This window comes from Cheilinus undulatus, linkage group 17 (assembly GCF_018320785.1).
Source record: "Cheilinus undulatus linkage group 17, ASM1832078v1, whole genome shotgun sequence".
Classification (NCBI taxonomy): domain Eukaryota; kingdom Metazoa; phylum Chordata; class Actinopteri; order Labriformes; family Labridae; genus Cheilinus; species Cheilinus undulatus.
This window is the reverse complement of record NC_054881.1, coordinates 39,255,086-39,273,693: the sequence shown is the minus strand read 5'-3', so window position 1 is coordinate 39,273,693 and position 18,608 is coordinate 39,255,086. Positions and strand designations below refer to the sequence as shown.

At 39.5% G+C, this 18,608-nt stretch overlaps 1 protein-coding gene across 3 annotated transcripts; it reads left to right on the top strand.

The window, feature by feature from the left end:
• Positions 1–642: 642 nt before the first annotated feature.
• st6galnac4 (ST6 (alpha-N-acetyl-neuraminyl-2,3-beta-galactosyl-1,3)-N-acetylgalactosaminide alpha-2,6-sialyltransferase 4) lies at positions 643–18,234 on the top strand. Of its 3 annotated transcripts, XM_041810752.1 has the most exons (5): positions 643–992; positions 1,082–1,231; positions 7,974–8,383; positions 10,351–10,458; positions 13,892–18,234. In XM_041810752.1, exons 1-5 carry the CDS (start codon positions 981–983, stop codon positions 14,076–14,078), a joined length of 867 nt encoding a protein of 288 aa, XP_041666686.1. In that variant the 5' UTR covers positions 643–980; the 3' UTR covers positions 14,079–18,234. The 3 variants fall into 3 exon arrangements, with proteins under 3 accessions (XP_041666686.1, XP_041666685.1, XP_041666687.1); XM_041810751.1 differs by lacking the exon at positions 643–992 and having other exon boundaries at positions 1,002–1,231; XM_041810753.1 differs by lacking the exon at positions 643–992 and having other exon boundaries at positions 1,002–1,260.
• The last annotated feature ends 374 nt before the right edge of the window (positions 18,235–18,608 follow it).

Genomic DNA, 18,608 nt, shown 5'->3' with positions numbered 1-18,608 from the left:
TTTTTTACTGGATTAAACTTTATTGAATAGTTTCCTTTGACAAACAATCAGACGTACCAGTACGTATCAGATTATACAACACGATAAAAAAAAAAAAATAAGTTCAGTAGCACGGGATAATGAAATCATTAAAAGTATATAAATAATTCTAAACAATATATGTGTAAAAGCAGATTTGAAAATAAATTGAAATCGTTGACGTGGATTTTTTAAGTTAATCCAAGAGACTGAAATTAAAACTTTAGTTCATTAATAAATAAATAAATAAATAAATAAGGAGTTGTTTTGGGGACCTTGGCCCTGTGGTTGTAAAATTTTGCTCTCAAAGGCTGGCTGGCTTTTTTCGTACATCATATCTAAGTAAACCCACCATAAGTTTTTAGAACTCTGTATTTCCGGATGTGAACTCCATTTTAAGAAAATAAAAGCACGAGGATTAGCATTTCGAAAAGTAAAGAGTTCATTTTATTTCGTCTCTCATATAGTACAATGGAATTTTAGCACATGGGAGCAAAAATATAACATTTAGGATCAGAAAGGAGTGTAGCTAATATATATATTTTAGATTTGTTTAGATGCTGGAAATGAGACCTTTGTTGCGGACCGGAAGCTTCGTTCTGAATAGAGGAACACAGTGTGATTTTGAAATAATATTTATTAGGTAGCTGCGTCAACAAAGCGGGTAAAGTAGTGGTAATAACCCACAGAGATATCATTTTATTGCAGGGGAATCGGACATCCTTTTGTTGGATTAGATTTTTACGACAGCTGTCTATCGGAGGATGACAAAAACTTCTGCTGCATGACAAAAGAGGACTCATTTTGGGAACAGTTATCTGAGTTGAGCGAGAGCAGCCATTAATACGAGTATGAATTCCTCTTGATCGTGATTCGTCCATGGCTGACTTTTTGTCCCTCGCCACTCCTCCCTGGAGTTAAAACGGGCTGAGAATGGGAGTCATCCGGCTCTCCGGTTTGATATGACGCCTCTGGTAAGATCGCCTACTTAATGTAATGGATGTTTTCACCAGATGGTCATGCTTTGAGGATGCCCCCGCTGAGCCTCTCTGTCCGCATGCAGATGCGCCGCTGGCTCTGCCTGCTCTCCATGAGCCTGCCTGTGTTGTACTGGTTCGGATATGTGCTCTCGAAGGACGATGGGACCCCTGCTGAGAGGAAGAGCTTCGTGCTCAGGGGCTACAAGAGGGTCAGCCCCGGCAGGATGGACCAGGTGAGAGGCAGGACTTTGGTTGAATTCAGGTAAAACTGGACACTTTTAGCAAACTTACCTTCCACCTCAGTTTAAATTAGGATTTAATTGCTATACCCCCTCAGCTGATACTGTCCTATATAGCTTAAGAGCTCTAGTAACCCAGTGGTTTTCAACCTTTTTTTGCCCAAGACACCTAAGGTTAAGCCAACATCTCAAGGCACACCGTATTCATATCAATACAAAATAGACTTTTTAATAATATAACAGTCAGGGTGGCCCATAAGGGGAAATAAAGGGGAGAGGTTTCTGGGACCCAGACAAGGGGGGTGGGGGGCAAAAGGTGCCTGAAAGGTGGCAAAAATGGGTTAAAGTGATGATAAAGCATGGCAAAATTGGGTAAAAAGTGGCAAGACAAAGTCAAAAATGGTTAACAATTGGCATAAGGGGCCAAAGAATTGGTTGATAGTGGCAAACATGTTGAAAGTGTCAAAAAGGTGGTAAAATTGGGTTACAAGTGGCTATAAGGATTAAATGTTGTAAAACGGTGGTTAAAATGGTTTAAAAATGACTAAAAACTGGGCAAAATTGGGCAAAAAGTGTCCAAAGAAAGGCAAACTGAGTGCAAATTAGCAGGAAGGTGGCAAAACGGGTTTAAAGTGTCAAAAAGGTGACAAAATAGGTTACAAGTGGCAGAACAGTATCAAAAAAGGGTTAAAGTTATTAAAACACGGTAAACTGTGATGAAAACATTGGCAAAAAATGTCTAAAGAATAGCAAAAGTAGGCAAAAACCATCAAAAGGTAGCAAAAATGGGTTAAATGTGGCGAAAAGTTCCAAAAAAGTAGCAAAAAATGTGTCAAAAGTATTTTAAAAAGTCGCAAAATTGCTAAAAGCAGCAAAAATGGTTTAAGTTGACAAAATTAGTGGCAAAATGAGTAGAAAAATTGATTAACTTGGTTAAAAGTAGCATGAATAATGATAATTACAACACCAATTTCAACCTAATAATAGCTTGCCAAATGAGGTAACTGTTAGCCAGGATGCTAGCACTAATGCTACTGATCCAACACGCACTTATCAATAAATCACAGCTGGGGAGGGTCCATTCTCTGGGTTTTTTCAGGAGTCCAGCCAGATTCCCAAGGCACACCTAGACTTGTCTCGTGCCTTGCCACACCATTTGAGAACCACTGTACTAAACTATACAGAAGATGATTATTAAAGATAGGATGGATCCTCGGCCTAAACCAGTGTTTTCTATTTTTATGTGAATAAAAAAAGGGAACCCTTGGCCCGCTTACTATTTAATTAGGTTTTTAATTTAATTTAAAGTGATATTTCTGCAGTGTATAAAACTAAACTTGTAGGGCCACTCAAATGTATTCTTTCTCCTCTTATTATTATTATTATTTTTAATTTTTTTTTTTTTTTTACTAAAAACCCCTTTAACGTAAAAGTGAAAACAGATTTGTAATGTCAATTAAATAAGTAAAAACACTTTTGGCTGCAAACACAGCACTGAATCTGTGTAGATAGGTCTCAATCAGGCTTGCACATCTTGATACTGCAATTTTTTCTCTATTGGATTGAGATCTGGGCTTTGACTCGGCCACTCCAGAACATTCACCTTGCTGTCTTTAAACCTGTGTAGCTTTCGCTGTATGCTATGGGTCATTGTCTTGCTGGAAAATAAATAACCTCTCAAGCCATATTTCTCTTTGTTTAAACAAACAGATAATAGTTTCAGGACCACTTCCACCACCTCGTTTCGGAGACATCAAATTCAGCCGCTTGAGACTCTTACACACATTCCTCAAATCATTCTGCACTGCAAACCAAATCCCATATGTTGACAACTTCCTTAAATTTTTCAAGAGACCTGGACTATTCAAAAAGGACCGTTTACATCCCAATTTCTCTGGATCCCGCCTTCTTTCACACAACATAGAACTCACACTGGAATCTGCTTGACAATATAGCCAATACACCTCCCCCCTCATCATCCACTGATGTCCCAATAGACTCAAATAACTCCTGTTCATTCCACATTCCAGTAATCATCAGCAGAGAGCGGCCTATCTGTAAAACCTCCCACAAATCTTCCATTAACTTTAATAATCTCAGATCTGTCCCTAAAACTCACTTACCACAAAATCCTACAGTTAATCAGCCCCCCCTTACCATAAACATGGCCCTCTTAAATGTCCGCTCTCTGCTGAACAAGACTTTTATTATAAATGACCTGATTTTAGAGCACAAACTTGACTGCTTATTTTTAACTAAAACATGGCTGGGTGCAGATGCACCAGTTGTTCTCACTGAAGCCTCCCCACCTGATTTTAACTTTGCATTTTCAACTAGGAATGGTAAAAGGGGAAGTGGCACTGCTTCTATTAGTACAAACACTTTGCCAACCAAACCTATTTTATTTGAACATTACACAAGTTTTGAATACCACTCTATTGTTTTTAACAACCCTACAATTTTATGCGTGACAGTGTACAGACCGCCAAAAAGGTGCAGTCTTTTTATCCCACAGTTTTCAGAGTTTTTATCAATTTTACACAATTCTTACAATATGATTATTTTAATCGGTGATTTTAAACTGCACATAGATAACATTTTAGACCCTGTTGCGAGTGATTTTTTAAATATTCTTAACAATATGGATTTTACTCAGCACGTCATGCAGCCAACTCACAACAGAGGACACACTCTGGACCTGGTCATCACCTATGGCCTGTCCGCCAGTGTGTCCTCTGTTGTTGACTTGGCTGTCTCTGACCACTACTGTGTGTTTTTTAATATCACCGTTTTTATCCAGCGGGAGACCTCTGTGAGAACTGTGAGGAAGCGTCATCTGACCCCTGAAGTAGCTGCAAATTTTATTCAAGTTTTAGAAAAATATCCTCCAGTTGTTTCACCTGCCCCCTGTGATTTTATCGTTGATAATTTTACCAGTAGACTTCAATATGCACTTAATTCAGTTGCTCCACTTAAATTGAAAAAGGCTCGCCCTAAGCCTATAGCCCCATGGAGAAATGAAGTCAAAAAACTGAAAAGAAACTGCAGAGTGGCAGAAAGAAAATGGAGGAAAAGTAAAATAACAGTAAATTTTAAAATATACAATGAACATCTAAAAGCCTACAATTATGCAGTCAGAAATGCCAGAAATTCATACTTTGCTAAAATAATCACAAACCATAAAAATAACCCAAAAGTTCTCTTCTCCACCATTGACCATCTTTTTAACCCTGATTTTATTCAACTTCAAATAACTCCCACAAACACTCTCTGTGAGGAGTTTGCAGCCCACTTCGGGGGAAAGATTGACACTATCAGATGTGATATTTTATCCAGCCGAACCTCTGCTTTTAACACGTCTGAGTGTTTATCTTTACCAGAGGAAACACTGGACAGTTTTGTCCTGGTTAATGCTGAGATGCTTAATGAAGTTTTCTCCTCAGTGAAGCCCACCACATGTCTTTTAGATCCAATTCCAACCTCATTTTTTAAGTCATTTTATGGATCTTTTAGAGATGAGCTTTTAAACATGATGAACTGTTCACTTCAGACGGGGGTCTTTCCCGCTGCCTTTAAAGCGGCAGTGGTGAGGCCCCTGTTGAAGAAGAGCAATTTAGATTTTAATGACTTTAACAATTACTGACCAGTGTCTAACTTACCATTTTTAAGTAAAATTTTAGAGAAACTTGTTTTTTATTCAGCTGAATTATTTTTTAGACACATGATATTCATGAGGAATGTCAGTCTGGTTTTAGGGTAAACCACAGTACAGAGACTGCCTTGACAAAGATTTTAAATGATTTTAGATTAAATTATTATTCACAAAAGGTGACGGTGTTGGTTCTGCTGGATCTAAGTGCTGCCTTCGATACAGTAGACCACACTATTCTTTTAAATAGACTCAAACATCTGGTCGGCCTCTCTGGTACTGTACACAAATGGTTTACTTCCTACCTCACAGACAGAACATTCATGGGAAGTGTAGACACATGCTCCTCCAAAGTCCATAAAATCACATGTGGTGTGCCCCAGGGTTCGATTTTAGGTCCTGTGCTTTTTAACCTGTACATGCTCCCTCTTGGCGGTGTCATCAGGAGACATGGAATCAACTTCCACAGTTATGCTGATGACACAGCTTTACATCTCCATGTCTCCTGATGACACCAGGCCAATGGATGCTCTTTTTAACTGCATTTTAGATATCAAATCCTGGATGGCAGAAAACTTTCTCCAGCTTAACAGGACAAAACTGAGGTTTTAGTCATCGGTCCTGAGGCCTTGAGAGAGAAAATTTTACCCAAACTACAAGCACTGTCTTTTAATCCATCATCACAAGTGAAAAACCTGGGTGTAATTTTTGACTCTGAGCTGACTTTTATTCCAAACATTAAGAATGTAACAAAAATAGGTTTTTATCATCTAAAGAACATCGCCAGAGTCCGCCCCATTCTCTCTCAAGCCAACACGGAGACACTGATGCATGCTTTTATCACCAGTCGTATAGACTACTGTAATGCCCTGCTCTCTGGTCTTCCCAAAAAGAATATTTCAGGTCTACAGTTACTCCAAAATTCAGCAGCACGTGTCCTGACTAGGACCAGAGGGCGGGCCCACATTACACCGGTTTTAGAATCACTGCGTTGGCTCCACGTGTGTTTTAGGATCAATTTTAAAGTTCTTTTACTGGTTTTTAAATGTCTTAATGGTCTTGGGCCTTCTTATCTTTCAGAACTGCTTTTACCTTATGAACCCTCGCGGACCCTGCGTTCCTCTGGCAGCGGGCTCTTAGTCATTCCCAAAGTCAGGGCACACACTCATGGCGAGGCGTCTTTCCAGCACTACGGCCCTCGTCTATGGAACAGCCTGCCAGAGGACCTCAGGGCTGCAGAGAACGCTCATGTTTTTAAGAGCAGGCTCAAGACACACCTTTTTAGCTTAGCTTTTGATTAATATTTATCTATTTTATTTATGATATTTATTTATTTTAGGCCTTCAATCTGTATTTATTTATTAATTTTATTCTTTTCCTACCTTAATTTTTTAGTTATGCTATTTTATATTTTAGTTCTTAGGTTTTATTTGTACTGAGGTTTTACTTATTTTTATCCTTTTATCATTTGTAGGATCTCCAGTGTTTCCTCTGGGGGAGCCCTCTGCACCAGGAGCGGTGGTCGGCTATGGCTGCAGGGGTCTGTCTCGTGGGTTCCTGGTGGAGGTTTGGTGTCTCTGCCTCATCCCTCCTCTGGGTCCTGCGTCGGTGTCCTGTAGCTGTGGGTGACTCGCTGCTCCTGGTGCAGACGGCCCCTCTTATGGCGCTTTCTCAACTGGTTCATCTGTACTCAGCCTCTTGTACTCAGCCTAATGTCCACTATTTTAGTGTGTGTGTGTGTGTGTTTGTGAAACAGTGTGTGTGAGTGGGTGTGAGTGGGTGCACATGTAACTGTTGTCTATAGGGTGGTTGATAGTGGGATAGGGTGGTTGCGGGTGTGTGGGTGTGAGGGAATGACTCTGTCTATATTAAGCAAAAGGTGGGGGTGGGTGGGTTTGAGGGAATGTTTTTAATTTGTCTATGTACAGCACTTTGAGTTACATGTCATGTATGAAAAGCGCTTTATAAATAAAGTTTGATTGATTGATTGATTGATTGCAGACTGAATAAGATTGTCCTCCTTTATCTCGCTGCATTCATTTTACCTTCTACCCGTACAAGCCTTCCAGGGGCGGCTGCTGATAAGCATCCCCACAGCATGATGCTGCCTCCACCGTGCTTCCCAGTGGGGATGGTCTTGTCTGATAGCCAAAATGCACCGTTGGAGTCTCATCAGACCTAAAAACTTTATTCCACTTGACCATGGAGTCTCCCACATGCCTTTTGTTGAACTCTAGTCCAGATTGAATCTGAGTTTTAATCAACAGTGGCTTCCTCTTTGCCACTCTCCTATAAAGCTTTGACTAGAGCTTTGAACTCCTCCTAGGTGTCTTAACTGAACTCTGGGGGATCTTCAGTGCCTTGGAAGTCATTGTTAAAATTTCTATTAATGAGTTTATGTATGGCAGCATAGAGAGAAAGTGTTTGGTGGCTTCCGCCTAACAGCTGGTATCATTTAAGCTGCAGTGCTCACTGAACAGTTTTTTAGTTTATGATTGGGACATACAGGATGTATTTAGCCAAACTTTGGCCCAGTGAATAGATGATTCAGAGTCTCTGATTCATTTAGATGTAGGAGATAGTGTTTCTTTTTAACAGCGGTTAAAGTATGAGTATAAAGTATCTCTGAAAGGGCTGCAGTGCAGGTTCTGTTGCTTCTGCTCACATTTTTTTCTAAAGCATATTCATAAGCTTAGAAAATAGTTTTATTGCAACAGTTACAACCAATTATATCTACTGGTTTATTGCAAAGAAAAACATATAGCAGAAATCAAAGCAACTACCACTGATCAAAGATTATTATGGGAGTATTTCTATGTTGTAATGCATTAAGTCTTTGTGCATTGAGTTTTATTGGCATCTCAAGATTAAATGTTGGATAAGAGAGCATATTTTGTTGTAAACAGATAGCATCAGTGAGTAAGCATCACATTTAAAAACAACACATGAAACATGTCTGACTTGAAAATAATCTAAACATGAAGTCATTCTGGTATGAACTAACCTGTTTGTTACATTCTTATTATGTATGTGCAGAAAATCAAAAGGTAAACATTCTTTTTAACCCCCGGCTGTCTTCCTCAACAGCTCCTGGACATGCACTGCAGCGGCTGCGCCTTGGTCTCCAGCTCAGGTCACATGCTCGGAGCCGGCGCTGGGGCAGAGATAGACCAGACCGGATGCGTGATCCGGATGAACACTGCGCCCACTCGGGGGTTTGAGAAAGACGTTGGGAGACGCACCAGCGTTCGAGTCGTGGCTCACAGCAGTGTTTTACAGCTGATTAAAAAGGAAAAGCTCTTTTTCCAGGACCCGACGAATACCACGTACATCTTCTGGGGTCCTGAGAGGAACATGAGGCAGGACGGCAAAGGCTGGATTTTCAACGCTATCCTGAAAATGGCAAAGAAGTATCCTAATGTGACGATGTATGCTCTGACCAAAGAGAAGGTTCAGCGCTGTGATGATGTCTTTCAGAATGAGACTGGGAAAAACAGGTATGTTATTAAAGGGACGGAGATAAAAGAGGCAAACAGAAGGGAAGAAGTCCATTTTATAACTTGATAAAGGTCAGTGACAACCAGTGTTGGGGGGAAACCATTCTAAAACAATCCAGGAGAGTGAATTTTCAGCAGCCAATGAGGCACAGCCTATGAGTTTGTACTCTTTATCAGACTGAGTTTGTTAAAGAGCTGTAAAAGTTTTTATGTCAGTTAATGGTGCTATTAGGCTGTATACTCATAGATTATAGGCTGTAAAGTAGGCTGTAGAATGATTGCAGTCTACACATTGAAAGGAAGATAATCAGTCAGGTACGTGACGATTTTATAATAGACAAGAATTTTAATTCCTGGTTATGCAAAAGGCATTGTTTATCTCTGAATTTAATGCAATAATGGAAGAAGTTACTGTTTAGAACAAACACAATTCATACTCTCTTAAATGCAGACATCAGGGATGGAATGATATCTCACAATACAACTCCATATAAACATAGTAGATGATTTCTCTGTTGCTTCTTGGCAATGAATCTTACACTGTTCAGACTTCAATCATCCAATCCACCAAAAAAACACCAAAGAAGAGTTAATAGCAGAATAAGCTGTTTGGCATTGGCAGAGAAGATTTGGCAAGTTTTTCCACTGGTGCAACCCACATACTGAGCTCTGCTGCTCATCCCACAAATGCATGTTCCTTACAAATGTGGCACCATTTAAAAGGTATAAAAACAGGCTTTCTAACAGTGTAAGATTTATTACCAAGAAGCAACAAAGAAATGATCCACCGAGCACTAATTCCCTTAATTTTTGCACTAGTTTATTAATGGACATTTGAATTAATTTAGCAAAAATATCTATATTTGAGTGTTTTTAACCAGCAACAGGCAATACCTGCTCTTGTCTTTTCTTGTTTGATGTCCAAAATTGAAGAAGAGAGGTAAAGAGACAAAGCAGGAATAAGTGAAGATTTTGTAGTTCATGCCGGTTTGAGACCGGGTGCATGGCGGCTGCATGGCGGCCGCTGTGCGTGTCAGTCTTGGCTTGTACCATCACAGGTAGTGTTGTACTCAAGACCATACTTGAGACCAGTGCACGGAGACCAAGACAAGACCAAGACTTTTGTGGGTCGAGACCGAGTCTCGAAAGCACACAACATGCAAACAAATTTGTTCAACTAACTTCTTGTGAAAAATAAATCCTTGTTTGTATTTAAAAGCCACTTAAAAGTTCAGAATAATTTTAAATATTTAAACATATCTGCTAAAATATGGTACAGATAAGACCAAAATTAGTAGCTCCCCTATGAAAAATCTTTTTTTTTTTTATTAAGTATCCTAAGTGCTGTTAAGCTGAGCAAGGAATTTTTAACACAGCTTTTCCAATCATCCTAGTTTTATTTTGGATGCTTACATTATTTTACGTTGCACACAGAAACAAGAATTAACAAAATAAACTGCCAGTTTATGATAACAATTTCATCCTTAATTGTAAATGTGGCTGTCATTCCTGTCTATTGTGGCAGAGATGCACACAGTTTGCCGATATAGGCGAGCCTTCTTTTCTCTAGATTTTCAGTGTTTGAGATGTACATATCTGGTGTGTGAGATGTGGCGCTCACACTGGCAGTCTGAAGTCATGACTGGTAACATGCACACTGAAATAATAACCGAGCTTTAACACAGATGAGCTGCAGCCGCCACGCACCCAGTCTGAAAAGGAAATATCAAGATTTTTTGTTCAGAGTGGCTGTATTTTAAATTTCAGAAGAATCTTCTTTATTCATAAATTGACTTTAATCCCATGTTTGTATTAAAATTGAATTTTAAAATATCTTTATAAACTGTTTTTTTTATTTTTATTGTGACCTGAGTGTATTATTACATCCCTATAAAGATGTGCTGTGTTGTTTATACCCTCAGTGAATTATGTTTGTGAAGAACAAATGTTTGGTGTCTCTCACTCAGATTGAAGTCCGGGGCGTATCTCAGCACCGGATTCTTCACGATGATTCTGGCTATGGAAATGTGCGACAGCATCTACGTTTATGGGATGGTCAATGATAATTACTGCAGGTGAGACGTAACTCTGTGTTCTTGACAAAAGATTGTATGAGAAGTAGATGCAGACACTCGGAAATCATCTTTTGGTGTTTGGAGTGGCATTTGAAGTCTTAAATTTGGCAACTATGCCAACAAGACCTTGTATTTAGCATGGTTCCTGTAGATCCCTGAAAAGTCTTAAATAGTCTTAAACTGCACATTGGAAATTTAAGGCCATAAAAAGTCTTTAAAAAGTCTGATTTTAACCAGTGAGAGGTCTTACATTTTATCCAATCTCTGTTTTCTAGTCAACCTTATACAATTTTAATCATCTTACTTAACAAATAGTTGCATAAATATTCTTCATAATTCAGGGAATTTAGAGTTGGATGTTCTAAATTTCCTGGGGGATACCCCAGACCTCTCTCTGATTTTATCTGTGATTTAATAAACTAACATTTGTGCTAACAGGTTGCTCACTTAAAAATCCATACAGCCTACCCTTATTTTAGCAGGTATTTCCTGACAAAAGTATTATTCTGCTTTTAATTTCTTAAACTGTTTAGAATCAGCTCAGCAAACCTGCTCAATACCATGTGTTTTGAGAAATATCACTATATTGATAGAATAGAGGCATTAAATGTGCCAGAAATCATCAATTTTGGGCATTTAGGACCAAAAATATTCTTTTGCAACAAGTGGTCCTAATTTTTCTTGGTTCAGGTCTTAAAAAGTCTCTAATTTGACTTTTAAAAGCATATAGGAACCCTGATTTGGTGTCAGGAGTGGCCATATTTGCCCGGTTTGCCTTGTTCACCTTTGTTGTTGCCAATCATTGACAAGCAGCCATGCCATGAGTCATACCACTCACCTTATCATCCTTGAAACTGAAGACTCTATTCAGATAGGCAGCCCAAAGTTGATATGGTTTTTATTTCATCGAAATACGTCAGACAAAAAAAATCTTTTGATCAGTTTGGGAAGTCCCTGTTGAATTGTCCTATGATGAAGCTCCAGCCCAGGTTCACGTTTAGGCAACTTTATTTTTACCTGTAGGTACAAGCCAGCGAGACTGTGGCGCCCATTATGATAGAAAACAGAAGAAACATGAAACAGCACAGTTCACACCATGCCCAGGAGAGCCACAAGGATCTGTTGGCCCCATTGAAAAGATTTTACTTCAGGCCCCGTCATAACGGCCTCGATTGACCCGATACAGTTACCTTAACCACACTTCTATTATTCAGAAAGCCATCTGAGGACATGTGTCCGCCATTTTTTATTTTTGAGCTGACAGCACCCATTTTTAATTCAGAGCCAACGTACTGTAAGTGTTGTCCTGATCTGAGAAAAACGCCCATGTTTCCCATCACAGCACTCTCAGGTGAACATAGTTCACTCTTCCGCACCGACCAATCAAAATCAAGATGGCTGAAGAGAAGTAGATTAAACTGGTCTTTTCAAGGGTACGTTTCAAGTTGGCAGAAGGAAATATGAAGCATTTAAAAATGGCGTTACAGTCAACTGTCATATCCTGGCAACGTGCTGCTGAGAAGCACTCTGAAACTGAGGTTTTAGAGCTGCAGTTTTGAGGTGTGATGTTCCCTTGCTATCTGTAGTCATATTTGTTGCCATTTCACACGTGAATATACAGCATGGATGGGGCGGTTTAGAGAAGAGGACACTCTATTAGTTATAGATTGTAATACAAAAACCAGAGCACTTATGTTTAATAGTTACCTGCACTCTGTAATAACAGAGCCTCAGAGTGAGGCATAAACATCCTCAAGGAAGTGCCGTCATGTCACCGCTTCCTGCCTCCCCTCTACCCCTCCTTCAGTGTTCTGACTGAGTGCAGCCATTTCTGGGACTGATCTCTCTTTAGATAAGCAGCCCTAAGATGATACAGTTTCCCTGAAGTATTTCAGACAAAGCAAAATCTTTTCATCAGTTTGGGAAGTCCTTTCGTCCTATGGAATTGCACTCCTGGGATGAAAGTCCACCTCTGTCCAGGTTCAGGTTCAGGTTACTTCATTTGTACCTGTTGGTAGATTTGTTTTCCAGACGGCGAGACAGTAACACCTATTATACCCCAAAATAAACAAAACAGGAGTAACATGAAACAACACAATACACACAGTGCCGAAACATGCTGAGTCCCTGAGTTACAGGGCTGTCTCTCCTCCTCATAGTCAGGTTTACATGAAAAAAATATAAATGTTACACATGCTTGAGCCTCTGACTGACACGTAGAAAATATAAAAGAAGTTCTGATTGTAGATTTTCATGAGCTGTAAGGTGTAATCATCAAGATAGAAAACAAAAAACCTTGAAATTAGGGATACACAATATTATCAGTCTGGTATCTGTATCTGCAGATATCAAAATTTCTGCCGATTTTTTGTCGGTGTATTTCAGCATACATCGACTGTAAATTTTCTCCATATGTACTAATAAATTTGTCAAGTTTTAGGCCTGATTTATGCTTCTGCGTCGCATTGACAGTGTAGCTACGCATAGCCCTCTGCGTCGACGCGGACCCCTACGCCGTAGCCTGACACGCACTTCCAAAAAATCCTAACTACGCGTCACGGTGACACGGACCGCAAAGGGTGTGATTGTCTGCTCAAAATGTAATTTCTTCATCCAGGTCCCTCAGTGGGCGAACCACCTATTCTCAGCATCGACTCGTTTAGTGGTTGTACAGACCACCTCTGCAAACGTCTTCCCTGTCATCTGTGCCTCAACATTTGCAACAAAAGAATTTGTTCGTCGATATCGATGAGCTCCAACTCCAAACATACCCACTCCACCTCGGTCACCATTGTTTACTGTGACCGGAAGATAAACAAGGATTTGTATGTGACCCCTCTGAAACCACACACACACAGACACACCCCCCTAGCGGCATGGTGGTGGATTGCAGAACGACGCGTTCCCTCAGAACTTCAAATGGTCATAGACGGTGTTGCGTCGACGGCGTAGGTACGCAGAAGCATAAATCAGGCTTTAGGCTGAACCAACGGACCTATGTCAGTTGACGTCTTTGTCTTTATTTATCCCCATTCTTTAAACTTTAAAGTATTTTTTAAGGACTAAAGTTTGTTTGGTCATCCTCAAACCCTAAAGTGTGTCCAAAAGGACTGAAATTTCTTGTCCGAAAAGCATATTTAAATATTTATATCAGCTTAAATGAATCTGTAAATATCAGCACATCAGATATAGGCAAAAATCCAATATCATGCATCCCTACTTGACATGTTTCACATTGTATGAGATGAATTTAGCAGTCGCCCTCTGCTGGTCATTGAAACAAACACCGTTTAAAAAAAAGCCCCTCCATTTTGGCATCTTACTAAACCCAAGGGGTTTCCATCTTCTTCTGATGTAGACTTTCTTTCACCAAGTGTGTTTTTTTTTTCCACATCATTTTCTCTCCTAACTGGTTGTTTTCTCCCCTCAACAGCCAAGCCAATCAACGTTCTGTTCCTTACCACTACTATGAGAAGAGCCGGAGCAATGAGTGCAAGATGTATAAGTTCCACGAGCATTTCCGGCACGGGGGTCATCGATTCATCACAGAGAAGGCCATCTATGCCAGATGGGCGACTCGGCACAAGATTGAGTTTAAATACCCGTCGTGGAGCCCCTGAAGAGAGAGATATTTAAACCCAGACTGTTTCCTTTTTAAACTCTTGTTTTTCTGGTTTTTATTCCCCTCTTTAAAGGCTGTGGTTTTTGCCTTAACTCAATACGTCTGCTATGTGAAGCCATAAATCAGTGTCAGTGCTGATAGAAAATATTAAGACACTTAAACCCGTTTATACCAAAGCTTACATGTTTTAAACCTGTGCCTTGATTTTATGTCTTATGGTGCACAATTTTAGGTTTTGTGCTGCAGCTGCAAACAGAACGTTGGTTTTATGAGATAGGAAGTGTTTGTGGATGTTTCTAAGATTAATAGTGTTAACAGTGAAGCTGGCCTTTAATTTTCTCGTGTTATTTTCAGGGTAAAACACAGAGGTCCCAAACCGACAGTTATTAGAATTTAGAATCATGAACCAGCTGTTAATGTTTGCATTTTTAATAACATGGACTGTAAATATGTTACATGAACTGTATAAAGCATGGACGTAGTGACAGTGTTGTCACCATTTGGTTTTTATAGTTACATTTTGAAGCCCAACTATTGCAGCCTCCATTTGAGAAATGCTATCTTAACTGACTTTAAATAGGCAAAGAGGTGGATCTGAAACAAACCTAAACCTGTGATATCCACATACTCTGTGTCCACAGTGTTTCTCATGCACCAGTTTTGCTCTGTATGACCTTGCTAACTGTTTCTAAAGTGCAGACTAGCAGAGCACTACCTTAACAGCGAGACACAAGATTAGATTAGAAGATTTGCAGTTGATTTCACTATTATTTGGTGCCTTTTTTGCTCCTACCATGAGTGAGTATATTGGGGATTCTCATTTATGGCATTGCCTTACTTCTGTGACCCTCTGACTGACCAGTGGTCTGTGGCTTGTATTGATGCTGAGATAGTGATGAGCACAGTGGGGATTCTGTGCTTTGTGTTGAATTTGAAATCAGTCTAATACTTCTTGCATTCTCATTTCTGTTTTAGATGTGTGCATGCATGCAGTAGGGAGCCATAATTGTTGCAAAACTGTTTGCAAATGCATGCAAAAATCTGCAGCTGCGTTTACAGATCTGCAAATACGTGCACAGATCTGCAGATGTGTTTACAGATCTGCAAATACGTGCACAGATCTGCAAATGTGTGCAAAGATTTGAACATCTGTTAAATGATTTGCAAATTTGTACTAAGATCTAAAAATGTGTGCACAGATCTGTATGTATAGACCAATTTTTACTTTTTAATTGTGGGCTTGGTTTATTTTTGTTCAGAAAACTCACTCTATTTTGCTTTAAGTTGTCAAAATACTCACAAAGTTTCAGTTACAACTGAAGTCTGCCTCTTATTTGGCTGTCATACACAGGTGATTTTTGCAGCACCTCTGCCACGCATGATCTGCAAATGTGTAGTCAGATCTGTAAGTTTAAGCACTGAGTTTTGTTGCCTTCGTCGCATTTGCAAATTTATCTACCCATTTGCAAGTTTGTGTACAGATCTTTGTGTGCATTTGCAAACAGTTTTGCAGTAATAATAGCTCTATAGTGATCTGCTCTCTGTGATCGACACATTTTAGTGGCCTGGGCTCAAATCAACTTAGAGTTTATCTCCATCGTGACGCGTGCTGTGGAAATGCAAAGATTGACTAGAAAAGATCTGCAGTGCGTTCGGGATGTTGTGCAGATAGAGTATGTGGAATCTGATGGTGAACCTCTGTCCAACCTCTCCTGGTTTTGCCTTAATATAATCAAAGCAAACAAGCAATAAAAAGTCCATTCTTGATAGTTTTAATGAAGAAAAAAAATGGTTTAGACCAGTTTTGTTTCCTTTTTGAATATGCATGTAAACATGTTCTTTAGCTGCTGTCCATATGAATATTTTATGATGAGGAATGGTGGGGATTCATTGATTTTTAGAGCTAACCCCAGGTGGAAACTTGAAACTGCTGTTTCTTGGGCTTTGCATTGATTTTCAGGTTTTCAGGTTGAAACTTGATAGAGAACAGAAATTGATTGCCAAAAGATAAAAGCTTAATTTCCCTGATGATCTAAGATTAGTTTCGTTGAGTGATTTCAGCCACAGTCTTGTTTTGCCCAGTAAAATTGTGCAGCATCTTGCCTTAAGACATGACAGTGAGCTGTTAAAGAAATGTTGTCATGTCTAGAGTGAGAAACACTTCGTTTAAAGCCCTTCTCTTTTTGTAGCCTCATCTCCACAGTATCAGCCTATAGACTAAACCAAAAACAAGTGAAACACCGGCCAAGCAGCAGATGACTTTTTAAATATTTTTTATTTGTATTTTTTGTAAATTTGCTGTTGAAATTTTGCTGTTGTCTTGCCTTGGCTAGAAAAAGCAATGCTGTTTAAATGCCAGACATAACTGAAGTTATCTTCTCATTTAGCCCAGATGTTCTCTTGTTGCACTTGTGCAATCATTTTTCAAATGCAGGACTTAATGTATGATTGATATAGCTCTGTAACATGCAGCATGTTTATGCAATGATGTGTATGCCAAACCTAAAGCTGAAGGTACAAATTTGTAACTACAGAGAGGCCATGTGTCCAACAGCATTCCACTGATATTCAGTCCTATAGGGTTGTCACAATAACAGGGTTTTAAACCTTAATATGATGCTGGTAAAAATCAAACTATACTGATTCTTGCTTCAATATTAAGGCGTCAAAAATAGAAGTCCTAGATACCTAATATTATCATTTTAAATGCTGACAAATTCCTACACTCCCTCAGTTGCAGTAAAACTGGCATTTTTGTGCAAATTAGACAGAATGAAGGAGCTTGTCTGCAATTTTTTGTAGGAATTCCTTTTCACCCTTCCTATGAACTATTGAAAAAAGTATTTGACCACCTGACCATTGCACCTACAGGGACTGTAATAATATTGTATTAGAATAAATGTAGTTTCATATGAAGCATCCCCCTCTTTTGCAGCTATAACAGCATCTGCTCTTCTTGGAATGCTTTCCACAAGACTTTTGAGTGTTTCTGTGGGAATTTGCACCCATTCATTCTGTTGAGCATTTGTGAGGTCAGGCACTGATGTTGGACCAGAAGGCCTGGCTCACTATCTCCGTTCCAGCTCATCCAAAAGGTGCTCGATGTTAAAGGTCAGGGTTCTTTCACACCAAACTCATCAAACCATGTCTTTATAGTCCTTCTTTGTGCTCTGGGGCACAGTCATGCTGGAATAGGAAAGGGCCTTCCACAAACTGTTCCCTCAAAGTTGGAAGCATAGCATTGTCCAAAATGTCTTGGTATGCTGAAGCATTAAGATTGGCCTTCACTGGATCACACCGTTGGACTTGGCAGTGGATGCTCAGAACTCTTCAGCTATATAATCAGAGCGCTGGCGACTCCTTAGCAGCCGTTGACCCCGCTCTGTTTTTACGTGGTCTTGTGCTTCGCGGCTGAGTCGCTGTTGTTCCTAAACTCTTCCACTTTCTAATAATATCACTCACCGTTGACTGGAATCTTCAGCAGCGATAAAATTTCACAAACTGTCTTATTGCATCACAGTACCACGTTTAAAGTTACTGAGCTCTTCAGAACGAACCATTTAGGATCACAGATGTTTGAGAATGGAGACTGCATGGCTAGGTGATGATTTAAACACCTGTGACACAGGTCTGATTGAAACACCTGAATTCAGCAATAATAAAAGGTATGGCCAAATGCTTTTTTTGTCATACAGTGTAGATGTAATTCTGTTTTCTGAAGTTTTCAGACTGTTGGTCATTGACATTTATACAGTGACTGTGTTTGCCCGCTGGTGACAGATCCGCTATGTAAGCAATGGATGACCCATTTAGTCAGTGCATCGTCTATGTTTGCTTTCGGCCATTAAAATAACAGAGATTATATTGTTTACTCCTTTTTATTTCTGTTTGCATCTAGAATAATGAGCACATGCCTTTTCAGTCTCGTGATTCTTACTTTGTGACTGAGGCCAAAGTCTGCGATTGTATTTGCACTACTGAATGAACTGCTTTGTCTTTTTTCATACTTTGAATATTTGAATTTAAATGTTTTATTACTGACTTTTTGGTAGCCATAATTCACCTGTTACTGGACTGAACTGTACAAATAAAACACCTGAATGTAAACTTAAAAATGCTGATTGGTTTGACCAAGAATAAACCTGCTGTCTTAACCTGTGTGAGTTTTGCTACAAACACATTCTCATACACAAATTATTCAGACAGTATTCAGACCCCCTTCACTTTTTCTTCTACATTCTAAATATGAATGAATTGTTGAATTCATGAATGAAAAAAAAAGTTTGTTTTTTTTTCACTATGGCATCAGGCTAACCTTGCCAAGCAGATGGATTCACCCATTTCCTTGTTTCTCACTGGCAAATCCATCTTGCAAAGCCCCCGTCTGAACTGTTTGGGCCTGCTTAGAAAGTGACAGGACCAATCAGCGATCAGGGGCAGTACTTTCAGGTGGTGGAGCCGTGACGTAAGCAAACAACAAGAGGCCGGTGCAATTATGGCAGAAAAGATTAGTGTGGATATTGCTAAA